Genomic DNA, 27,001 nt, shown 5'->3' with positions numbered 1-27,001 from the left:
TTGCGCAACGTCGACCTCACTCTCTCGTCCAGGTCCACCAATTTCCAGTGGCAAGACTAAGTCGAGACGACTGGAGGATGAGCACGGATGCAGTGGATGACCAAGATATCCTTTCGGTGTCTCATCTTGCTCTCTGCACTCCACAGTGCGTTGCTGTAACCGCCTTCCTCTCCGTTGAACCGATAGGTTTCTTCCGCAGATTCTGCCGGATCCAGACTTCGCATGCATGGGTAGACACACCCCGGGGGCCAACTGCGTGTGGCATGCACACAGCACAGTGGAGCTAGATGGCCGTCGGTGGCTCTCCTGAGCCGAGCCGACGCCCTTTTATGGATCTCCATGTGTACGTGTGCCTGCACTTGAAGCCTGACTAAATGGCACAGGAAACTAATGATGAGCGCCCAAGGGCAGTCAGATGGCTCTACCCAGGTAGGCTGTCTGTTGTACAAAAAAGTGTGTTTGTAAAGTGCTTAGAGTTTGGTCCATGACCGAAACTATGTGCTATATAATATCAATAGTATTAAAACCGTTAACACACACAAAAAAGATCTCTATGCAAGCTTGCGTTGACACATTACATCATTAGTGGACCGTGACACATTGTACACACCATCAGTGATGCACGATTTAAAATGTCTTTGAAAGGATATGGAAGAACAACAAACAAAGAAGTGGAATAGAATGCCAGATACACACACAAAACAAAAAAAAAAAGCACACAAGAAAAGCAATGTACACCAGAGCACTAAAATCCTCGACAAATGTAATAGAATTGTCCATATAGATAAACAGACCGAAAAGTGTGTGTGTGTGTGTGTGTGTGTGTGTGTGTGTGTGTGTTAATCCCACACTCCTATTTTGTTCTCTCCGGCAGTTTCCACAATGGACATGTGCCGGAGGACTGGACACACAGCTTCTTAAAACCCATACCAAAACCAGGAAAGGACCATCATCAGGTAAGCGGCTACCGGATCCTAACCATGCAAAACAATGCTGGAAAGCTCATGGAACGCATGATAGCCAGGAAACTTGCAAGGGATCTTGAACACAGGCACATTCTCCCTTCAAATCAAGGTGGTCACAGAACAGGCAAGTCCACATGGGAAAACGCAGCTGCTTTTGCATATGAGGTGTATGAAGGATTTAAAAGAAAAGAAGAAACACTAGCAGTAGCAATCGATCCTGAAGATGCCTACAATAAAGTTCAGTTTGCGCACCTCATGGAGCTGCTACTAAGGTATGGAGTAAGTTTGACACTGACAAGATGGATAGCAGCAGCGCTTCAGGAAAGAATCGTCGTCCTACGCCTCGGAGATTGGATGTCTGCACCTTCTAAACTATCCATGGGACTGCCACAAGGGTCTCCGCTTTCTCCTGTCCTCTACAATGTCTACACGAAGGGCCTTGCAGACTTAAACAACAATGGAATAGCTCGGGTGCTTACTCTTGCGGATGATGGCCTGGTCTTCAAAACTTCGAAAGATGCTCAGGAAAGAACTAAAGCCGTCCAGAAACAACTAAACAATATTGCTCAATGGTGCAAAGACACAGGATCTTCCATCAATCCAGCGAAAGCCCAAACGTTGCTGTGCACCCTCAACAACAGAACCGCGAACAAAATCACCACCTTCTGTGTCACTCGATGGGATTCAGATCGAGAAAACTGAATGCCTACGCTACCTATGAATACACTTCGACAGGATGCTGACCTTCAGAAAACATACGGAAAATACTCAAATGCAGAAAGGGCCTTTCAGTCTTAAAAGCAATGGCAACCAAAGGTATTGAACAACGCCACCTCTTCCTGCTATACCAATCACTCGTCCTCAGTGTGATCGACTACGGACTTGGGCTAACAACACCGTCTCAAAGCAACCTCCTAAAATTAGAAAGAGTTCAAAATGAAGCTATGAGGCTGATCCTTGGAACAACAAAAGACACGCCCACAAAAACCATGCGATACCTGCTTGACCTTCCGTCAGTGCAGGCCAGAAACAAGTTAGAACAGGTCAAGACCTACTTCAAAGCATTAGAAAACCCTCAAAACCCACTGCATGATGCAGTCAAAGAACCAAAAGGCAGCTGCCTAGGACGAGGAAGATCATGGATGGGGCAAGCAGAAGACACAATCCAGCTAGTATGCTGACTACAAGACCTGAAAGAAACAAAAGAATGGGAGAAAAACCCCGAAAACCTCAACCATCTATTCAACACAGCCATTTCACTCACTCTAGGAAGACATTGTCGGGAATGGCCAGAGGGCAAAACTGATGCAGAAGTGAAGCTACTCATAGAAGAAAACAGTAAAGAAGAGGACATCATCATATACACAGATGGCTCAGTACCCAAGGACCAATCCGGTTGGGGATTCACTGCGAAACAAAATGGAAAAACAGTTAGGGAAGAGAATGCTGCCTACAAAGTCACAACCTCCAGCCTAACGATGGAAGTTGAAGCTGTGACACATGCCCTCCAGTGGCTATCGTCCATCCATACGCCCGGAAACCAACATGCCATGATTCTAACAGACTCAATGAACCTCATACAGAAAATTGAAAACAGAATGGGAAGCCCAGAGTGGCATAAGGCAATGCGCAACTTTCAGATAAAAAAACTCACATGGTCATACTGCCCGGGACATGCAGGTGTTAAGGGAAATGAGCGAGCTGACAGACTTGCTGGTAACGCAACACCAACGAGCGGCCTACATCTAGGAAAATCGGAAAACCTCAGAAAAGTCAAAGAATATCAAAAAGAATAGGTACAAGGCCATCACACCATCGATCGCCTCAAAGAAATAAAAGCAGAGAGAGGGAGCGGCCGTTAAGTCTAACATGAAAGGTAGAGCACGATGCTTTGCAAATCAAACAAATATCGGGATCATTTCCAAATCAACATTGCGCAAATTTCTTCAAAACGGAACAGAGTCTCTGTGGGCTTTTCCAAATACAACAGACTGAGCAACACACTAGATGCCATGTTCTTGGCATCAGAGATCTTTTCCCATCCCTCTTGCAGCCAATCAGTGGCAGCCTCTGTGCATGTGTGTATGTGTGTGTCTGTGTGCATGTGTGGGTCTGTATTTTTGAGTGCGTTTGTGCATGCGCGAGAGTGTAAGTGTACACAAGTGTCAGTAGAGTTCTGTGCACATGCATGTGTGTGTGTGTGTGACGGGGAGATGGTGGTGCGGGGGGAGGTGGGGTAGAGGATGAGGTATGTGAGTGTATGCATGCCTACACTGTGGGAGCAACAGGATATTGGAACGTGTATATATATATATATATCTTTGTATATATGTGTGTGGGGCTGGGGGTGGGAGATATGGGCATATGTGTGTGTGCTTGTACAAGTAAGTGTTCATCTGTGTGTGTGTGTGTGTGTGTGTGTGTGTGTGTGTGTGTGTGTGTGCCGTAGAAGCTGCGATACGTAGACTAGAAATGCATGTGTGGAGGAGGGGGGTAGAGGAGGTGCAGGGTAATGTGTGTGGTGTGTGTGTGTGTGTGTTGGAGCTCATGTACGTTTATATGTATTTAACTGTGCTTTCATATCTGTGAAACTGCATGTTTGGTGCATATCTGTTATGCATGTGTGGGTGTATATTTGAATGTGTGTCTTCATGTTTTACATCTATTTGCTTATTTATCATCATTGTTATTTTATTTATTATTATTATTTTATTATTATTATTATTATTATTATTATTACTACTACCTTTTTTTTTTCTTTTTTTTTAAAAATATAATTATTATTTATTTATTTATTCATTTATTTGTGTAAGCTGATCTATTATTTATTCACCCTTTTTTTTTTTTTACATTATAATTATTATCTATTTATTTACTTATTTATTTGTGTAAGCTTATCTGTTATTTATTCACTTTTTTTTCGTTTTGTTTTTCCTCAAGGCCTGACTAAGCGCGTTGGGTTACGCTGCTTGGCAGATGTGGTGTAGCGTATACAGATTTGTCTGAATGCAGTGACGCCTCCTTGAGCTACTGAAACTGAAACTCTCTCCGGCCAATGGGGAAAGTCCCGCGTGCTGCGATATGGAAAGAGGGAAAGAAGGGACAGAGAAAGGGAGAAGACACAATGTGCTCCATGGGTATGCAAAAGTGAACCGTTTGTATTCTAAAAATTAAAAAAGATCTAATTGCATGCAAAGTTTCATTGAAATCATCTTTTCAATTCCTGATAATAAAAAACAGAATAATAGTAATAATGATTATAATAACACACACACACACACCCCACATACACATAAACACACATGCACTTGCATGCACAAACAAAAAAGTATTCTGATGGGATAGAAAAAGAAAAAAACAAGGACAGAACTCAAACTAGGGCTTATAAGAACTGATTATTCATAAAACAAACCGGTTTTGAATAAAATCAGATGAGAAGACAATCTCGACAAACAAACATAAAAGAAACAGAAAATTAATCAAACAGACCTTACCGAAAGCTACGATCTACCCATGCCCAGGAAATTAAATATGTACGAACAAATAATTACATAAATGGTAATTATGCACGCGTGTGAGTTCGTGTGTGTGTATGCGTGTGCGCGTGCGTGTGTGTGTGTGGGTGTGTGTGTAGTTTTCTCAACACAATATCTGCTATCATCCCTCTCTGTGTCTCTGTATCAGGCTGTCAGTCTGCCAGTCTGTCTTTCTCTGTCTATCGAGTTCAAGTTCTGCACATCTCTCTCTGTCTCTCTACTTCGAGTTCTGTATATATGTCTCTTTCTCTCTGTACCCCTCCATCCATCTCCCTTCTCTCTCTGCATGCCACTATATCCACTTGCCTTTTCACCACTATCATTACCACACCTACTTCCATCACTGACAGCCAGAACAAACACCACCATCGCAATCATCATCAACACTCCCATCAATCATCCATCACTACTGTCACAAATGCAACCCTCAACACCAAAACAAATAGCATCAGTATCAAACACCTATCACATCCATAAGCCGCTATGATGCAGTACTCCGCATCATGGACTTGAAAGTTGAAAGGTCGTGGGTTTAAGTCCCACCAGAGTTGTTTATTTGTGGGATTTTCTGCCCCCAGCCACCTCCTATCCAGAAAGCCTTCATGGTTTTTCACAAAATGACAGCTATTGTACCATCCAAATAATAAAAACAGGTTGTGGGGACAAATCAGTCTGTTCTGAGTGACAAACAGGATAAATCGGGACTCTGGACAAAATGAGGTTGAACACTGCCAAATATACATAAATATATATTTTAAAATTTTGATGCTGTATTTGAGGTTGATGCACTGCAATGATCACTCACATGTGATATGTATTAAATACATCATTGTCAGAACCAACGTCTTCACTAACTCGTCATCCCTATTATGATCATCGCTTTCTATATCCTCTCTCCCTCTGTCTCCTTTTCTCTGTGTTGGGGGAAAGATGAGAAACCAACTCTGATGACAAAGCAACATCTTAAAATAAAAATAAGGGGAGCTTTTCGTGGGGGCTTCCCCCCACGATTTCTCACGATTGAGAGAAAGCGCAGCAGGGGAATTACCACAATTTTTCGCAATCCCACGATTTCTCTCAAAGTGTGAGAAATCGAGGGATTGTGAGAAATCGTGGGCTTACAAGGTCAAATGTTGTATTATGTTTGAGTGAGTCCAGACTTTTATCCTTCTGTTGTCCAAATCACGACAGTCAGTCGTGTTTGACAAAGACCGTCAGAACAGCATAAGAGGCAACTGCTGTCCTGACTATCCGGGCTAGAACTTGATTATGATGTATAGTGTCTAGCCCAAACTAAATCCCCACTCTCTTGACCAAGAGGGCTTTAGGACATCTGGCATTGAAAATGATCCCTTAAGGCCAACTAGCCACCAAAGGATCTTCATAAACATTGTATTGTATATATGGAGACACCAACCCCTGTTAAGTGTTTGTAGGAACAATCAGGAAATTTAGGAGGAACATTCTGAATTTGGTAGGAACACTTGGACTCTGAGCCATATCAACTAATGTACATTTTACCTACAAGGCATACAAGCACGCTGCAACACAGTGTAACTGCTACGATTAAGCTGTTTGGTCCACTCAATGTTATTTCAATGTAAACATACATGCAATTAGCTGAACATCATCGAATGAGACCAAGGTTAGCAGAGACTGCCATGGCCTCATGACTGATAGGTCTAGAGCGTCTGGGTAATGTTACAATAGGAAAGTATGTGACTATGCTATGTAGTCAAAAATGAACTCATCGGAACAATTTTGACATTGGCATCATGCCAGAACAAAAACGTAACAGTTGGCATCTCTGTATATATATATATATATATATATATATATATATATATATAATGTATTCCTGGCACATTACTCTGTACTGACTTTGAAGCATCTCTGTGTAATATAATGTATTCCTGGCATGTTACTCTGTACTGACTTTGAAAAAGCTTTTGACTCCTTATGATGGAATTTTGTGTTCAGTTTTGAAGATATACAGCTTCAGGGAAAACTTATCAACAGACTGAATTTTTTTACAAAAAAATACATAAAATCAATATTTATCAGTAATGGCAATGGCTTGCAATGGTTTCAGATAGAAAAAGGCTACAGACCTATTTCACCTCATATTTATTTTTTATGCTTAAATTTTCGACATAATGATAAACAAAGATAAAGCAATAAAAGGAATTTGTTTGGGTAAAACAGAACATGAAATCTTCCAATCTTCTGATACAAACTAATTAATACTGGACATCTGACAGTTTCAGCAAAGTATAAGTATTGTTTATAAATACCGACAAAACACATGCAATCTGGCAAGGGAGTAGAAAAAGATCTCATCAAATATATTTATTGTCCTAATTTAAATATGGTATGGAATCCCTCTAAATTCAAAATACTTGGTGTATTCTAAATTCAAAATACTTGGTGTATGGTTCAAACGAGATTGAGATTATTGTGAAATCATTAATACAACAACATATTCTTAAGTTAAAATTTCATTTGAAATATGGTTTAAGTCACTCCCATTGGTTGAGTGGCCATTTCAAAACCACTTGTACTGTCAAAACTTGTACATCTTTGGAGCTTACAACCAGACTCACCATATCTCTCCATATAAGATATGCAAAAGATCTACTTTCAGTTTGTATGGAATGGAAAATGTGTGCATGCATGTGTGCGTATGTGTGCACACACTTGTGTCTGTCTTGTGTATGTGTATGTATGAATATATCTTCTGTAAAGCCCTGCAAGAGGACATCTGAAATGGACAGTATAAAAAATTTCATGAGTATCATTATTATTATTAATTATTATCATTACTAAATATGATTTTCACAGATAAACATTGACCTCATAAAACAGATGCCAAGATACGGGTTGATAGGTTTGTTTACTTTACCACATGCGGTTGTGAAAAAATGCTAGTGTTTAAGTTTACTACAAATGCACACACACACACACACACACACACACACACACACGCATGAATGCACATGCACGCACATATACAAAAGCACACACATACACTCAACTGAAATAGAATAATTACCTTCAGCTGAATAATGAAGGCTAATGACAGGCTCCAGTCGTGTTACTGTGGGCATGGAGCTTCCCTGACTTGACACAGAAGAATCTTGGGTGGTTGTATCTGTGCTGAAAACAGCTTCTTTGTCACAATCATTCTGGCTGGAAGGGGTCAATTCTTCGCTATCCTTGTCTCTGTCATCCAGAGCTTGAGGACTTCCAATTCCACTTGAACCACTCTCTACCAGGTTTTCATGATGTGTACTGGAGTCCTGGCATTCATGACTGGCATATTTCATGCTGACAACAATGTTTGCAGGTAAGTCATTCTGAGGCATTGTCACTGGGGGATGTAAGAGATTCTGTGGGGAACAAAAATGTTCACTGCCAAGGTCAGTGAGCTCCGGTGTTTTCAATGATTCAATGTTCTCTGAGGAAGAAAGTGCATGGCCAGGCATGATTGCACTGTCTTCTTGCTTTGTGAAGTTAGATTTTTCTCTTTTGGTGAAGTCAGTGAACTGAGATGAATCAATCACCACTTTCTTCTCTACCTGTCTTGATTTTCCTCTGCTTTCTTCTGCTGAAACAGACAGTAATGGTTGTAAGAGTTGACAATGAACAACTGGCTTAACCTGGGGGTTAGCATCTTTCATCCCGGGTGAGTTGTCACATCCACCAGTTGCAACAAACTGATACTGACCAGAAACATCTGAAGTTACAATGTTCATGGTTACGCCCTGCTGCTCGTTCTTGTTACTGGAAGTATCTGTAAGAGCAGGATTACTCTGTTCAATCTGCATGTCACTGGAACCTCTGTTTTCAGACTGCTTGTCACTGGAGCTTCTGTGTTCAACCTGTTTCTCACTGGAGCTTCTATCATCAACTTGTCTGTCAGTGGAGTTTTTGTGTTCAACCTGTTTGTCACTGGAGCTTCTATCTTCAACTTGTTTGTCACTGGAGCTTCTGTGTTCAACCTGTTTGTCACTGGAGCCTCTACTTTCTTCTACTCTGTCACAGAAGCTTCTGTCTTCAACCTGTTTGTCACTGGAGCTTCTATCTTCAACCTGTTTGTCACTAGAGCCTCTGTTTTCAACCTGCTTATAACTGGTGCTTACGAGTTTAACCTGCGTATTACTGGTGCTCCTATATTCAATCTGCGTGTCACTGGAATTTGTGTGTTCAACCCACTTGTCAATGGGGTCTCTGGCCCCTGAGGAACTCTCTGTCTGTAGCATCTCTTTTCCACAGACTGAAACAGAGTTGTCCAGGTCTGTGCTCTCTTCAAGTTCCACTACACAAGCCGCCTCAACTGTAGTGCCTTTTCCATCCTCATCTACCTCCAACAACTCCCCATGATGGTCAGAACCAGGCCACAAGTCTGCTCTTGATGACGACTGTTCATTATTCAAAGCACTCCCTCCTGTCTCTCTGCTTGTTTCTCCTTCCCTTGCTTCTTGTGATTCAGGGATGATACCTGAATCCACTTCACATGCCGCCTCAACTGTAGCGCCTATTCCATCATCATCTACCTCCGACAACTCTCCACGATGGTCAGAACCAGACCACAAGTCTGCTCTTGATGAAGACTGTTCATTATTCAAAGTGCCCCCTCCTGTCTCTCTGCTTGTTTCTTCTTCCCTTGCTTCTTGTGCTTCAGGGATGATACCTGAATCAGTTCCTGTTTCTCCCTCCTGGGAACTACCTGCAGGTGATGTACTTCTTCCTGCCTGGTCTTCTCGGCGACGCATGGTGCCATCCAGCCAGCGAGTCAACATGTCTGACATCCGCTGCATCAGGTTCACTTGTGGCAATCCTTCTGGAAGAACATGTCAACAATGACTAAACTAGAAAAAAATCACCTCTTAACCATAACCTGCACAATGTAAACATTAATCAAAAACTCCCAAACACTTTCTTTTAACACTTTTTATCCCATGTAATGAGTTCTTCTTGACATGAGTGTGTACTTACATAGACCACAGAATGAGAACTATTGTGTCTTGAACCCTACCTTCACTTCAAGTGCACCGAAAACAGTTTCTCCTGTTAAGAAGAGTTTTAATCTGCCAGTGTTGCCAGGGACCCTTGACACATCAGTATCCCTCAACATGTGAGTATATACTGACAGAGACAATGGGATGAGGGACTTGCATTTCAAACCTACTTCCAGTTTTGTTTTTCTTTGTTCTGTTTTGTTTTGTTTTACAAAATAATCAGTGTACAGTGTGGAATGGAACATGTTTTATGGTGATGATCTTCCAAAGAAAATAATAAACTTCGTAATGAAAGGTAGAAAAAACACTACCATCAACTAACCAGTTTTGTTCAGTTTAACTTTACACATGCACACCACGTTTCCCACTGGCTCCCCAAGAGTGGGAGTACTTTCACAAACTTAAAGAAGTCCCATCCTGAAGGTAACTCTACACACATGCACACACACACAGCATTGTAAATAACACCCACTAAAAATACAGTATATGCAGAACATGTCTCTGGTTTATCACTGTTGTATATATGTAAATTTTATCAACTCTCTCCATATGAATAATTGCTACAGTGTTCAACCGGCAATACTTGCTTTCATATGAACGACTGCTGTAGCATTCCAGCGAGAATTAAGTCAATGCCTAATGAATACCTGCAGGACTGCTCACCACTGCAAGCTAAATGTAGCATTGTCAGCTTTTCTGCAATGGATGGGAAACACCAGCCGAGTGATACCATGTGCTGACACAACAGTGTGTGTTTGGTCACATACTGGCTTTGCGTTCAGTGTTAACAACTGTGAGGACTTCACTTGCTGACAAAGTAGTAACATTAGGAGTGTTTACTGCTGCTGCTGGGTTGTTTAATGTTCCAAACAGAATTTTCTAAAATTTAAGAGGTGGATGGAGACGAAAAATGCAGCACTTCTTATGACAAAAGTGACAGAATGGGTGAATCAAACACTGATTCAATTTCAGAGGTGATCTGGGGTTTGCTGCTTTTTGCTGCCTTGTTTCAGTTGCATTACTCCCAGGCTGCTCATTCTGAGATCCCCATACACAGCCATACCCAGGTTCATCTGTGGCAGTCCCAGTGTCAACAGTCCAAAGGGAACTATTGATTTGGGGCTGCCAGGAGGCCAAACAACAGGGGAGACCTTGCACTGCTGCTGTCATTTCGGTGGTGTTCAGTAGCGTCTGTTCTGATTTAATATAAACAGGACACCACCTACTAAGCCCCCTACTGATGATCGCTAGCACTTAGTGTAGAGCCAGACTGAGTCAGCATCCCTCCCAGAGTGAAGACTGCCATCACATCCCTCTTATCACAGTGCCCCTAAATCTGCCAACATGGAAGATCTTAACGCCTCAGGCATGGAATGGACAGGGATTGAAACTGAGATCATGACGAGAGCAGTGCATTAAAGGCCACGGAATTTGGGACTTTGTGTTATCTATTTATTTTTTAACGATGATGGAGGAGGAGGAAGGTCAGAGGCGAGTATTGGAGGGCATGTATGTTAAGAAATGGATTTGGAAAAAAATGTCAGTGTGACAATATATCATTAGATAACTGCTGACTTTCAGGATAGTTGAAGAGACAAACAGTTATGTAAATGAAAAATAGATTTGTTTCTGCCTTCTGTGTTTCCATGGACACAAAAGTATGTTAGTGGACAAAAATGCATTTTCCCATCCTGGTTCAATAAACTGTGATCTTCAGCGAAGATGAAGTGTGTGTGTGTGTGTGTGTGTGTGTGTGTGTGTGTGTGTGTGTGTGTGTACACTAACCCAGCACAGCAAAGATCAGTTCTGAAAGTTTCATATTCTGGCTTTGTGTTTTGTGTGTTTTGTGATTTGTTTCCCTTACATTTCCAAATGGACTGTAGCTGGTGTCAGGAAAGGGAGAAAACTGGCCACCCTTAAGTTAAAAACATGGTAAAATTCACTTTCATAATTTGCTAACTTAGTTCCTTCCTCAGTACAACTTTTCACTTTAAACCCCTAGAATGCTGAACCTTGGTGAAATGAGATCAATGTAACAAGAGTTTGGATGGCAGTTATTACTTTCTGCATACTTACCAATAGTGTAATTGATTTTACAGAACAAAAGCAATGTTATCTCAAGAGGAAAATGTCTAAATACAGAATGATGACTGACATCCTGACAGGAAAGCTCAGTCTCATCTCAGTTCTTCTTCTTCTTCTGCGTTCGTGGGCTGCAACTCCCACGTTCACTTGTGTATACACAAGTGGGCTTTTACGTGTATGACCGTTTTTATCCTGTCATGTAGGCAGCCATACTCCGCTATCTGGGGTGTGCATGCTGGGCATGTACTTGTTTCCATAACCCACCGAACGCTGACATGGATTACAGGATCTTTAATGTGCGTATTTCATCTTTTGCTTGCGTGTACACATGAAGGGGGTTCAGGCACTAGCAGGTCTGCACACATGTTGACCTGGGAGATTGGAAAAATCTCCACCCTTTACCTACCAGGCGCCGTCACCGAGATTCGAACCCTGGACCCTCAGATTGAAAGTCCAACGCTTTAACCATCTGGCTATTGTGCCCATTAGTCTCATCTCAGTGATTTCAGCATATTTGTCAGCAACAGTCAAGGGGTCAATGTTAAGCTTCCTGAAACTGGCAAGTCTAGTGGAATCCACAAATTTCACTTTCTGCATGTTATGGAAAGCACACATTGCATAGAGTGGAATCCACACACACATACACACACACAACATCAGTATTATGTACATATGTGTATACACATATGTAGATTTCAATATCTCAATTATTGTCATACGCACTCTTTCATTCTTACACATAAACAGAAGCATGCAAACTGACCGGAGTCTTCTGCACGCTCTCGTTCTGGCCTTGCATTGGGACCAGTGTCTGACCAGTCACCTCGCAATCTCAGGCGTTTAGTTGGTGGCTGATTAGCTGGGTCTGTGATTATTGAGCCAGAAGCTTCATCACCATTTAATGAACTCTTTGCCTGCACAGAACCAAACACACACGAAGCTCTAATAAACACATAATTAAAAGAAATTGGTGCACGAGCACTGACAAGACACCTGCCTCTAAAAATCAATCCCAGCGGTCCCCCACCCGTCTCTGCCTGCTGAGCAAAAAGGAAAAGGCACGATGCAGATCCAACCTCCTATCAAAGCAAAGAAAACAACAACAACAAAAAAAACAACAAAAAAAACCCACAAAAAAACAACAACACACAAACATTTCATCGTCCATGACAATACCCCCCACCCAAGATTAAACCATTGGTTTAATTTCTTTTCTTTTACCAACAACAGTCACAGACATTTTTTTTTTTTAATGCAGTAGTACTCTATATACACGTTTGAATAGCATTCAGCACTTTTCTGACTTAAACTCAAGGCGACTGAGATTATCAGCATCCACATTGTCTCTTCCAGGAATGGCCTGGACAACAAACCTGAAGTGTCTGCAGCAGAAGTGCCCATCAGGTAATATGCCCACTTGCTGATTTTGTTCTTTCCAGGTACTGTAAAGGGGAATAGTCTGTCTGAACAACAAAATCTGTCCCGAACAGATAGGACTCAAACTTTGAGACTCCCCACACCAGTGCCTGACACTCCTTCTCTTTCATGGGGTAGTTGTTCTCCACTACTGTCAATTTCCAACTGGCGCACACCACAGGATGCAGCTACTCATTGTGTTGTTGAAAGAGGATTGCTCCCAAGCTTGTACCTGATGCTCTTGTATGGAACACAAAAGGTCCCCCTGGAACAGGTAAGCTGCAAATGGGTGGCGTACAAAAGCTGTCCTTCAGACCCCTGAATGCTTGCTCACATGCCTCATTCCACTCGAATTTCCTTGGACCATTGCCCTTCAAAGGTCAAAGGCAATGTAATGTCAGAGAAATTAGGGATAAAATGGCAGAAGTAACTCACTAGTCCCAAGAAACTTTGCACCTCTTTCTTAGTGGTGTGGTGTGGCATTTTGCGAATCTTCGCCATCTTATCCTCCTCTGGCCATATCCTGCTCCCCATTTGCCATGGCCCAAGTAGGAGATCTCAAGAGCTCTCCAACTCACACTTAGTAGGGTGGGCAGTCAGTGAACACTCCCGGAGACATTTCAGCACTGCACAAATCACAGTGATGTGTTCCTCATCTGTGACAGTAGCAATGAGGATATTGTCAATGAAATTGTTGACAACACCTGAATCCAGCAGCTGCAGCAGCTTCCTCACCATTCGTGAGAAAACTGCGCCTGACGTGCACAGACCAAGAGGCATGACTCGCCAATGAAAATGGACCTCTGGAGTGGAGAATGCAGTCTTCTTCCTCCATGGGTATTTGCCAATACCCTTTAGATAAGTCAATCTTACTGAAAGTTCTTTTCTGCCCCAGCTTGGAGAACAAGTATTTGATTTCTGGCATGGGTTCTGCATCAAATTCCATGATCTTATTAAGATGTTTACAACTGACCCAGAAGTGGATCTTGCCATCTTTTTACTTCACCACAGATGGCTCAATAGCTCCCATATTCAGCATCATCCTTATCTCACCCCGGACTGTATGATGCTGGGCATAAGGCAGGGGATATGGCTTTCATCTGATGGGCACATCTAAAGAAACTATCTTGCAGGTTTCCAGCTGTGTGCACACTGGCAGATCAGTTAGCATATCACCAAACTCTTTGACCAAGAGGTGTAACTTCTGTGCCAGCTGGTCTGATGCGCATCCCATGACAATGTCCTCAGGACCTTCCGTAAGATCAAAAAGAATGACGGGGAGATCTTTATGCCAAACAGGGTCTGTCCCTTTCCCCTCTGACTCATCATCAACCACCACTGCCTGGATAGTGGATTCATCAGCGTGTCTTTCAATGAATCACTTGAGCAGGTTTGCGTGGGATAGTTTCACTCTGACACCCAGACGCAACTTGTAGTCAGCCTCAACCACTCGTCCTGTTACCACATATGGTCCCTGCCATGCTAGCTCCAGCTTATAAGCCTTGGTCGGTCTGAGGATGAGAACTTGGTCACCTTGCTTGAACAATCGTGGTTTAGCCTTTGCATCAAATTGACGCTTGTAACGAGTGGCTGCTTTGGCTAGGTTCTCCTGAGCCACTGCACAGGACTCCACAATCCTGTTTCTCAGATCCAACATGTACTCAGTCGTTGTCTTGACTTCCTGCTGTTCTGGATGCACCCAGAGATCTTGCAACACTTGCAAAGGACCTCACACAGCAGTTCAAAAGGAGAGAATCCTGTGCTGTCTTGGGGTGTCTCTCAATAGGCAAACAGGTGTGCTCATATCCAGGGTCCCACTCCCGTAGTTTTTCCTGCACAAGACGCTGCTGCATCTTTTTCAGAGTCCTGTTAATCCTTTCCACATGACCATTGCACTGCCTGTGATAGGTGTGGTCTGAAATCCTCTAACTGCCAGGAGACGATACACCTGCATGATCTGCCCAGGGAACTGAGTTCCCCAGTCAGTGAGGACTGATGACGAAATGCCAGTCCGCATCCACTGATTGAACACAGCCAACGCCACGACCCCTGCAGTGATGGTACGTAAGGGTAGTGCCTCTGGGTAGCAGGTGGCAACCATTATGAGGACGCAACAACATCCTGACTCTGAAGTGGGCTTGATGGGGCCGATGATGTCCAAATCCACACGAGCAAATGGTTCCTGCATCAGCTGGGGTCAATCCTTCCTTCCTTGCCTGTGCTCTGGTCTTCACTGCACCTACAAGCATAGGGTCAGCATATACTGGTACTTGCTCCAGCTCCTCACTGCCCTCTCACTGAGCAAAGTTGCCAGTGAGGACCTCTACCACAGGTCACTTCATGACAAGGACATGAATTTTTCCACAGATAAAAAATGACATAACGTCCACAACAGCCATGGGCAGTAAATTACCGCATCTTGACTCAGCCAATACTACTGGCATAGTATCACCTGTGTAGGCACCAGCAGGCACTAGGCGCTCTGCTACCACTGTGTAGTCTGCTCCTGTGTCAAGTTAGCCATTGGCAGGTGTACCCTCGATAGTGACAATGCAGCGTGAAGTGTATGGCTTCCATGCACAGGGGATATACAAAGTTGGTGTAGATCGCTGAGGAAACTGCACAGGACAAGACACTGCCGCTGTAATGTATGATTGGACAGATACGAGCTATGTGGCCGTCTTTCGTACAACTGAAGCACACGACCGCTGATCTAAGTTGCCCCTGTCCACCATGAGTTGAAGCTTACTTGCTTTGCTCTAGTAGGGTGTGTGTCTGTGGGCGGCGGCAAAGCCATATTGTGCTGATCCTGCACTGGTCAACCTTGACCACCCTGCTCATGTTTTGCCTCCCGACCCATCCTTTCGGCTTCAGCCAACATAGTGGCCTCCTTAGCCAAGTCATTAGCATTTTTCAGACATGCCTTTCTAACCTCCATAATCATGTCTGAAAACAAGATGTTTTACAGCTGCTCCTGCAGCGCCCATAGTAAGCACGTGTTTAGCTGGTGGTACCAGGCACGTTGAGTGTTGCACTGCAAGCCACTACCAGATGTAGATGTTGAAGGAGGGTTAAAATAATAAAATAAAATAAAATCTAAAAAAGTGAACTGGAAGAGCAGAATTGTCTTTCGGGGTTCATTTTTTTTGTTTTTTTTTTTTTTGTTTTGTTTTTGTTTTGTTTGTTTCTTTACAAATGAGTGTTGAACACATGAAGGTGGAACCCTTGCCAATGCTGGCGGACTGAAGATGGAGCAGCCCTCAGAACAGATGATTCCAGAGACCTCAGTGGACCCATCAATGGTACCAGAGATGGGTGGTCTAGAGCGAACTGGAGACCGGTGGAAGCTCCAACACCATGAAGACAAACACAGGACAGAACTTCTAGTCAGAAGAGTGTCCAGGAAAACTCTGATGGAACGACAGAAAAATGCACCCACTGGCTTATGCACAGCGTGTTCTGTAAACCAACAAATGGTGCCTGCATGGAAAATGAGGAAACACCAAATACTAATAGTCCAATCTGGTGGACACTCATTCGTTTACAGAGGGAAACCAATCCAAAGAACATCAGCAGCCAAAAGCCGCTTCCAATCACGCCCTTCTCCAGACTCTCTCTCCCTGAGATCACTTAGACCTTCGTCATTATCTAAACATGTCACACACCAAAAAAATTAAGAGAAACGTCACACATAAATCGTGTCACACAAGACATTCTTACACAACCATGGCTGTAAGGAAAACTTCTTCAAAGATTTAAGGAAGAAGAATGACAGCAGAATGAGAATCAATGTCATGAACTGAGACAATACCCCACTCATAATTTCAAAAATCTAATTTCGAAATACCTAATAGTTCATTATTGGAAGTTGAACCAAATTGTCAACCCATACATTGACAAAAAGACAAAAACAAAAACTACAGACCCAGACAGATACATGACAACCAAACCAAGGAATGCCTCTGGCCCTATGACCAGCTACCAAGGGGAACATTAACAATAAAAAATAAAAAAAAACCTTGTGCACAAGCACTAGCAACACACCCGTCTCTAAAAATTAATCCCAGTGGCTCCCCACCTGCCTCTGCCGCCGAGCGAAAAAGAAAAGGGTTGATGCAGATCTGAATCCCCATCAAACCCATACGTTGACAAAACAAAAACTAGAGACTCAGACATACATGACAACCAAACCAAGGAATGCCTCTGGCCCTACGACCAGCTACCAAGGGGAACATTGACAATAAAAAACCTTGTGCACAAGCACTAGCAACACACCCGTCTCTAAAAATTAATCCCAGCGGCTCCCCACCTGCCTCTGCTGCCAAGCGAAAAAGAAAAGGGACGATGCAGATCTCAATCCCCATCAAACCAAAGAATACAATAAAAGCAAATAAAGAAAGGCGCAACCATTTCGTCATCCGCGACAGCCTACCTGTGTTAGATGAGCTAGACAGAGAACCTTTGAAGAACTCAATGAGACTCCAGACTCCCTTGCCCCTGGCATAGCACCATGAAGAGATGGCATCCCTGCCAAAGTCCTGATATGCTTTTTTTTTTTCTTTTTCTAAACAGTATTTTATTTGGAACATGTCACCACACAAAGTTATAGATGAACAGGAGAACAAGAAAATCTTCTACAAGTCCTACCATGATACATGTACATACAAAGTATGTTATGGATATCATCAAAGCTAGAAGTTTGAAAGTGACATATGTACGTCTGGGTTCTGACTGGCAATATGGAAAATAGTACCTTGTATCACATCTGGTTTCTAGTTTCTTCCTGCAAACTCTGCATGGGTTCTGTGGGTTGTCTTTGTTTGGTGTTGGTGGAACAGCGAAACTGAAGTGGTTCCCATCCAGTCTCACTTCATCATCCTGTTTGTCATCATCCACTGGTGGCACACAGTTTGGCCAAAGCCATGAGCAAACCACCGATTCCAGCAAGTCCAGAAATGTTTTGCTGGAACTGCCACCTGCCTTGGAAAGAATGAATCCATTGCATGCAGCTATCTGAAGAAAGTGGAAGAAAAGTTTTTTTGTCCACTTCATTGATTTGCATAGTCATATGGGTGGTGCATCTGATCTTGTTTGTCATCCCCACCAATATTCCTGTTGTATCTGTTGACACATGTAGCCTCTTGTTGATTCCTCATTGGTGCTGGTTTGGAATGGCAGCTTCAGTGTGGCCATGAACTGTGGACAGCAGGTGCTCCACCTTGGTGCTGTGGTACTTTGTGGTGACAATCTTGCCAACCCCACAAAGTGCAGTGGATGAGCCAGGGTTGAGCTTCAACCCATGAAGTTCCTGTGGAATGCCCTGGTTTTCCCACACAAAGCCACATGCCAGGGTGTTCCTCTCCAGAAGGAACAAGTACAACCTGAGGCTGCTGTATCAATTGTTTATGTACACACGGAGTCCCTTGTTGAGCAGTGACGCTATCAAGAACATCATCTCCTCGCTGGCTGATAGGCTGGGACTGTTGGCACAAACAGCTTGAAGAACAGACTACACTTTGTTGATGGGGTCCTCTTTACTGGCATATACATTGAAGCAGTAGCAGTAGCAACCACTTCCTTTTATCCCACCATCAAATTCACAACACAGGTATATGAACCTGGCCCGTTTCAAAGGAATGTACTGACGGAACATCAGCCTACCTTTTCATTGTAGGTGGCTTTTGTCAACATAAACTGCTTGCTGGTGGCTTGTACACCTCCGGAAACTATTCATACAGGTGGTCAAGTATTGGGCTGATTTAGTACAGGTGATCATAAACAGGATTATTGTGTCCTGGCATGGAAGAATTGTCATGGAAGTGTAGAAACTTGAGGTTAGCCTGAAACAAATTGAAAATAAAATTTTAAAGTGCACAGGCAGAAGATGTATTAAATAATTTCTTGTCTGTAAATATTTCCTTGCAGTAACATTGTTAGTAATAAATCTTATATACTGCGAGACTGATTAGGAATCTTAACTTTTATTATTATGGCTTGCTTGTGGCACACAGGGAGGATGAGAGACAGGCAGAGAGAAAGAGAGAGAGAGAGAGAAAGAGAGGCAAACACACACACACACTCACACACACAATCAATGAGGGCAGGATCAAAAGCTGTGTAAGCTTACTCTTTTACACTCAATAAAGATAATTTTGAATTGAAATGACTTTCTCTCACACACACACACACACACACACAAGCAAAAAAAAAAAAAACCAAAAAAACTACAACACACACACACTCACATACACACATCACACACACACAAACCATCACACACACACACACACAAACCATCACACACAAAGTGAAAATACATAATATGATATACAACTGATGAACAAAAACAATCATAAACCAGCCGCCGTGGCGAAGTGGCTAGCATCGCGGACTGACGGCTGGGAGGACACAGGTTCAAATCCCAGCGGAGGTGGGTTTTTTGGCCCGTGGCCAGCTCCTACCCAGAGCTGAGTGTGTTGTGGGCTTAAACGGGGAGACTGGAACCACACAGTCTAGTGTCATCCACTTCATGGATGCGTCTCTGGGTGTGTTGCTCTAATTACCTGACCAATACTGCAAGTGTCTGTATCTCTTGGGCCTGGTTAACGCCAGGATATCATTATGACAGGAAGCGTAGAGTACAGCCTTGTCATGCAGTCCTAAACCAAAATAGACCTCCATAGCAACATCGTCCTCCTCCTCCTCCTACATCATCATCAGTATAAATAAAACAGTCTCAAAGTCTGTGGACTTTCATGCCCTGCTCTCATAGTGACCTCAGTTACGATACCCCTCCACTTCTATGCTTGGGTTGAGTCTTGTCAATGTCTTCAGTGTCGGCAGATTCATGGGGGGCTGTTGTTTGAGAGACGATGTGGTGGTCTCCACTCTGGGAGGGATGCTCACTCAGTCTGGCTCCGCGACTAAGCCATTATTGTCGTTAGTAGGGGGCTTAGTAGGTGGTGTCCTTAGTACGCTGAATCAGAACAGGCACCACTGAACACCACCAAAGTGACTAAGCAGCAGTGCAGGGTCTCCTCTGGTGTGTGGCGTCCTGGCGACCTAACATCGATGGTTCCCTGCGGACTGCTGACGCTGAAACTGTGACGGACGAACCCGGGTGTAGCCGTGTATGGGGGTATCTAAATGAGCAGTGTGGGAATAATGCCACTGAAACGGTGCAGATGATGGAGCAGCAAAAAAACAAAACAAAAAAACAAAAAAAACAAAAAAACAATCATAAACACGTACACACACACACTCTCAGTCACTCACAGACTCGCACACAAATGTGCACATGTGCAAGATCACTGGTCAAGGGATAGCTGAGTAAAAACAAAAATAAAAAAGGAGAGACACTGAGAAATTGGGAGAGTAAACAAACTTGCCTGAAACTGGTTTCTTGGCATCATTGAACTGAAGACTGGGATTCTGTAAGCACTTTCTTTGACCAGTAATGCTGAACTGTGGCAGCTTTACAATGCCTATCAGCAGTACCAGTGCCAGGAACTTCTTCAGATCTGCAGCGTCCACATGCTCCCATGAACTCCCTCTTGAATGTGTGGGCAGGTCTAGGTTGGCCTCCAGATACTGTTCAGCATATCTGTTAGTCTGGATGACAAGGTGCGTCATCAGATTGTCATAAAAAAATAATTGTAAATAGTCAACTGGCTGGAAATTGTTGATATTACATTGTATTCCCGGAGTGGCAGTGAACTTAACATGTGGATAAGGTGGTTGTGCATCCACAGCTGTCCACTTGCCAATCAATTCTGACTGACAAAAAGCAAGACCCATTCTGCAATGCCCTCTCCTACTCACCACTCTCCTGCTTGATCTCCTCCTCCTACGAAGACCTCTGACAACAGGGGTAAAAGTTGCAGCACTTGTGCTTGGAACTGGTTCAATTTCTGTTCCTTCTTTAGTCTCTGTTTCTTCTTCAGAAGTGCTGGAAGTGTCATCCACACCAACTTCATAGTCTGGGTTATTGCCTTCTATTGCCGACAAAAGCGAATGATGTCAATCATCATCATGCTCATCTTCATCAGAATTGCTTTCGTCTTTGTAATGAAAGTCTTCTTCATAGCTGTCTTTGTAATTCATGATCTCTTCAGCACCTTCAAACACCTTATAGTGCTTGAGAAAAGGTATACGTGTCGATCTGCCACTCATATCCACCATCTTCAAGACTGTGAAGTGACGCCGGTCATTCTCACTAATTAACAAGCTCATCCAGTGACTGCATCAAATTTTAAAGGGGTAGAACAATGCTTCAACTCCTCTGCTCAGGTCTGATTCAGATATCAGTGTTAGTTCCCATTTGGTTTCTCGAAAACTGGGTGACAAATTTGGTATGTACAAGGTACGTACATTAGGTACACTACATTATGAAAACAGCTACGTACAGCATACATAGTTCGCACTTCACTGTTTAAGCTAGGAGCAGAGGCTGCAGAAGTTTTGTGAGTTACAGACATTTTCCTCAGTTCACAATGTGCAACCAACAATTAAACCAATCTTAAAAGAAATTTCTAAAGTCACTAATTCCAAGTCCACCCTTCACTCACAACCATCCAATGGAAACAACCTAATAACCTAATCCTTATACACTTCTTCAAAGGCTCACCAAACCAGAAAGACTTGAACACAAAACACAGATGGACATGATGATCACATCTTACTCCCAACCTGAGTAACATTCCCTGGAACTCATACCCCGCATCACCATTGTCATGACCCCCCCCTAAAATAAGGTTGAGAGATGTTTAAAATCTATCACCCATCCCTATTTACCAGACAACAAAAACACAGAATACAGATATTTCTCTTCCACACAAAATCTATTCCATTTAGCTCCCTCTATCCCAAGCACTCATATTCACAAGCATGTATGTATGAAATAGTGCTCTGGTTCAGATTCTTTCACACAAACTCATCACACAAGACACTACAGAACTACCAAAAGAAAGACAAAAAAGAAAAGAAAAAAAAGACAGAAAACACTCACAAAACCACATCTGCTTCTCTCTAATAAGGATTCTGGGCAGCGCTTGTCCACACACAAAATAAACAACCCAAAAAACAGACAGGCACACACGTTTTCGTGCTTGTCATAAGGAGTCTTCATCGGGTTCAAGAAGCTTCTGTCAGCGAAAAAAGAAAACACACTGACCGGCAAGGCAAAACAAAGACACAGCGACCCAGGACACGGTGAGAGCTGCCACAGGTAGTGTACATCTACGACTACCACTAAGAAACGACAACGAAGACACACAGAAGTGGCTCCAATGGCCATCACTTCAAATGGTGCCATGATGTCAGGGTAGTTACCTCACCAATACCAGAGACCACCCGTGAACTATAGCAGTCGGGCTGCAAAAGCTTCAAATACCGTTGCTGTCCAACAATATTTCACACACAATCAGGTGAGCTGGGCAATGTGCATATGATTCATACACAATTCAAAACTTTTACCCAAACTGAAGGATGGGAGGAGGAGGAAAAAGTGGAAGTGGAACTGTCATCGGAAGTTGTAACAGTCACCAAATCATGTGATATCATGTGAAAAACAATTGTGAAATAATCACAGAATACTCTAAATATGTTTGAAACCAGTTTGCTTTTTTCCTTTGAGTGATAGGGGGGAGATGGTGGGTGCTTGGTGCATAAAATTTATTTGACAAATATCACCTATTCATACAACATACACAATGGTTTTTTGGGTTTTTTTTTTTTTTTAAAGAACATTCTTCAAATCAGTATTTATTGTATTCTAAAGCAGGGGAATACAATATATGTAAATATTAGCCACAAAAATTGCACGATTTTGCAACTCAAATGCGACTCCTGGCAAAACTGCATTTTGGGGGTATGGGAAGTAACTCGACAGGTGCAATCCCCAAAGGGTGAAACGTTCATTTTAATGTACTGAAAAATTTTCTTAGAGACCCCTGCAGGTCACTCTCCAAAAGTAATTTTGAAAAGAGTGATACTGAAGTGATGAAATAAAATAACCGGACAATCTGATGTTATTTTGTTGATGATTTAATAGAAGGCAGATACAAGCCTTAACTGTGAAAGAATGAATGCAGAAATTTCAATAATAAATATTTAAATAGAAAAGACCCTATTGAAAAGGAAAACATAATATGTGATTGTTTCCTATGAGGGTTTGATGCTGAGCTTGTCTTAATTTCGCTGATCGTGGCGCGAGAGGGTACCCTTGTGCCAAGGGCTTAACTCTAGTGTGTCCAAATTTTGTTCTTGGGAATATATAAAAATGAGTTCAGCAGACACGAAAAATATTTCAAGACCAGTCTACATCATTCCTGGAAGGGATGGGGGAGGGCCTGCAATGTTTGCAGAGAAAACAAATCAGCATGCACAGCAGGCAATTTTTGGTTGACCAGGTGCTGCGTGGACTGAATGTTTTGAAAGAGCTTTTTAGTCTGTAGAGGGAAATTCTCTGGTACCACTAAGCTTGACTAAACATTATCTTGTTGATTGTCTTGCATTTGTCATTGTTAGGACAGTCATTCACTTACACATTTACAAGTGTTGTGATTGTTATCATAAACTTATAACCTGTTTTATTTTCATCTGTGGGTATAAATTGACAACAAGCGTGTATTTTCCAGCTGTATTTTGTTTGTTATTGTTTGTTTTTGTTTTGGATGCTATTCTGTGGCAGTGCAAAGAGACTTTTTTTGCACAAAAATTATCTTCACTTTGAAATGTTTTAATAGCTATCTCAAAATAATTGGGAACAAAAACAGATTCAGAATCCTCATTCCTTTTCCTTCACAAAAACATTCTCTTATAGTTTTTGTGACAGATTTTTTTTTTATTACCCCAGAATCCTCACAAAAAGGAAGAGCACTTCTTTTTTTCATAGACAATTCTCTGGCACTGAATGGATTAACAGCAACTGATGGGGAAGTTGTAAGGAAAATTACACAAATGTCAGACACACTGCTCTGTCTAATAATAGTTTTCTAAAAGAAGAGGCTGAAATCAAATAATTGTGTTTCTGCGAGAGAATACCTTGCAACTGGAAACAATCTGAAACTCCATTTTGACCACTCACCTCAACTTCAATATCTGCCTTGCAAAACTCTTTACTGTCTTGAATCTATTAAAAAAGAAAGAAAAGACATATTTATATGTGGTATACATATATACACAAGCATGCACACAAGAACCAAATTCTGACACATTACCAAAATCTAAAAATCCTTTTGTACATACATGATTACATTATGAATCATAGCTGTGCAACAAAAACGTGCTCTACAACCATATGCTTCAAATGGCTGCTCTAAACTCATCGAATTTGAGATATTTGAGATAAGAAAAAAAGCATATCCCAGCCTTTAATCTGCACAACAGACAGTAACAATCTCTTTTTTTTTTAACTGAAAAAACATGTGCCAAGATGGGCAGCACTAAGGACTGCCAACTGGAAGTTGAATTATGGACTTCATGTACATGTGTGCATATCTTTGAATGTGATCTACACTGGTCTGTGACGAGTTCAAATTCAGGTCTCCAGTGCTGCATGAAAGCTATTGCTGGAATGATGCAGTATCTATCTCTATCCCATCCCATATGGAAAACTTGCTCACTCTGCAACTGCAACAGTTATAAACATGGGGCTTAGAAGGTGGTGTTCTGCAAATCAACACAAACACTACTGAATGCAAACAATGAGTCAGCAACAGAAAAAAAACAACTGATGGCAGTCAGATAACGGTAATTCCTGATGGACAACTGAAACTTAGTCTGCTACAGATTTCTTTGTTGCTTGTTCATTCATTCCTGGGAATGGTCTTCTCTGTGTGACAGTGACTGCCATAACGAGTAATAACTTATAAAATACCAGTTATTGATAGATAATATATTCTTTTAAACTGGTGGTCACATGTACCTATTTTATTTTGATGAAACAAATATACATCTGGGGTTGTTTTTTTGGGTTTTTTTTAATGTGTGAATGTTTGCCAGCCTTTATCCCCACCCCATAATCTCCCAACCTTTCCACAGAAACAGCGTAGTCAATGGTGACAAAAATGAATCAACATCTACAATTGCAAAGTTAACTCTGCCGCTGATCAAACTTTATGTTCCTGGATCCAATCAGAATCATTCAACTGTGCACAAGTTTCAGTTATGGAATGATGCTGGAGATGGATATCTTGTCTTGTTAGATCATGAAGGTGATGACAGTAATGAAACAGACAACATTTGACACTTGTTGAGTCATGTTATCGAAGTTGATAGCAGTGTTGAACAAGTGACAGTAAAAGTTGCACAGTGTGTGTGCGTAATGTAGGAAGAGGAGGTGGAGAGGGACAGGACTGGTATAGATGTCATATGCTAGTCAGGAGGCATGAAGTGTATGTGACCATGGATGTCACAGAACTGTTGCTTTCACTGAAATCTGCCATGAAACTGATGACAGCCTACAGGCTATGGTCCCTGATTTTGCATGAAACCCAGCGATGAACATGCAAAGAACATGAGGCACGCTTTATGATTTTTTCACACTTTTTTCATTGATCTGATGAGTTGTTTGTAGAGGAGGTAAACCAGGCATTTCATCCAGCCCAATGGTAACCTGGCATGAGTTAATGAAATCAAAGGTTTCCCCACTGTAGGGAAAACTCTCTGGTGTCACAAAGCTGGACTCCTCAGTTTCAAATTATTTGACTGACTTTTTGTGTTGACTCAATCCACGTTTGCTGGGACAGTTATTCACTTGTCTGTCTGATTAACTGTGCAAGTCATAAATTTATAACTTGTTTTATTTTCACTTACAGACAAAAACTGACAACAAACATGTCATTTTCTGCTCTATTTTGTTTGTTTTCATTTCGGATGTTAACCTATGGAGGTGTAAACACAACTTTTGTATGCATAAAAAATATCTCCCTTGATTTTTGATCACGGGTGATCAAAGGATAATTTTCAGAGATCACCAGACATAAAAACAGAAACAAAAACAGACGCATTTATCATGAAAAAGTATAATCTTTAAAAATCATTGTCTTGAATCTACACAAAAGGAGAAGATCACCACATGCTTTCGCTTCAGACGCCATTTTGAATTTTGACATTTGATCCACTTTCCTTTTTTTTTCTGCAAAACAACTCTTTCTCCGAAAACTAAACATTCGATAGCTCCGATGAAGAGACCTGGGAGATATAGGATGCCATATCTGGCAGTGATACAGACGAAGACCATCTTCCTTCATTGATTCCAAACCATAGCAGATGACACCATGAATGGTGTTTCATTTTCATCATTCGACCTCAGCTAACTAAAACTATCACTGTTGTGATACACAAAGTCAAATGGTGAAAACTGGTCACTGGAAATTATTTGTTGGCTTATTTTTGATGTGTCTTACAGATCATTTGACAGTCAACAACATTAACATATTATTCTGCTTCGCCACATCACATGCTGATGCGCATCTGACCCAGTGCTTTGCTATGAGAATTCTAGACAAACTGAGCAATAGTATGAACAGTACTGATGCTGAGCTAGTTATATTTGTGTGTGTCCATGATTTATGCACAGAACTGTCTGAGCATGCGTGTATGTGCGCGTGCATGTGTGTGTGTGTGCTTTTTTCTCTTTGCATACAAGGTTGTGTGTGAAAGTGTGTCAAGTTTGTGTGTGTGTGTGTGTGTGTGTGTGTGTGTGTGTGTGTGTGTTTGTGAGTGTGGGTGTGTGCATTATATTTTGGTGCACATTTCTATCAGCTGAAAAAAAAAGTGATTTTTTGCTTTTGTTTCAGTAATGCAGGTTACAGCAATGGGGATCCAGGATCACAGAACCCTCTCCCCTATTTGAACCTGGAGTCTACTTAGAGGATTTCAAGAACAAGTGCTGACATCAACATTTGCAACCTGTGGACATACTTTCTATGCAATGGGGAGACAAAAAAAAAAAAAATGTTTCATTTCTGTCAGC

The 27,001-nt window shown here is 42.1% G+C and overlaps 1 protein-coding gene across 4 annotated transcripts in view; it reads right to left on the bottom strand.

The window, feature by feature from the left end:
• The window catches only part of LOC143298365 (DDB1- and CUL4-associated factor 6-like), a 210,690-nt gene that overhangs the window by 74,830 nt on the left and 108,859 nt on the right, over positions 1 to 27,001 (bottom strand). For 3 of the 4 annotated variants that reach the window (XM_076611266.1, XM_076611263.1, XM_076611264.1), the window contains exons 9-11: positions 24,110 to 24,154; positions 12,371 to 12,521; positions 7,554 to 9,344 (exon numbers count right to left, since the gene is read on the bottom strand). In XM_076611266.1, coding sequence (XP_076467381.1) covers positions 7,554 to 9,344; positions 12,371 to 12,521; positions 24,110 to 24,154 — 1,987 coding nt within the window. The remainder of the gene's footprint in view (positions 1 to 7,553; positions 9,345 to 12,370; positions 12,522 to 24,109; positions 24,155 to 27,001) is intronic. The other variant, XM_076611265.1, reaches the window with a different exon arrangement.

The sequence above is a fragment of the Babylonia areolata genome, chromosome 23 (genome assembly GCF_041734735.1).
Source record: "Babylonia areolata isolate BAREFJ2019XMU chromosome 23, ASM4173473v1, whole genome shotgun sequence".
In the NCBI taxonomy this organism is placed as follows: domain Eukaryota; kingdom Metazoa; phylum Mollusca; class Gastropoda; order Neogastropoda; family Buccinidae; genus Babylonia; species Babylonia areolata.
This window is presented reverse-complemented; position numbering and strand designations above follow the sequence as displayed.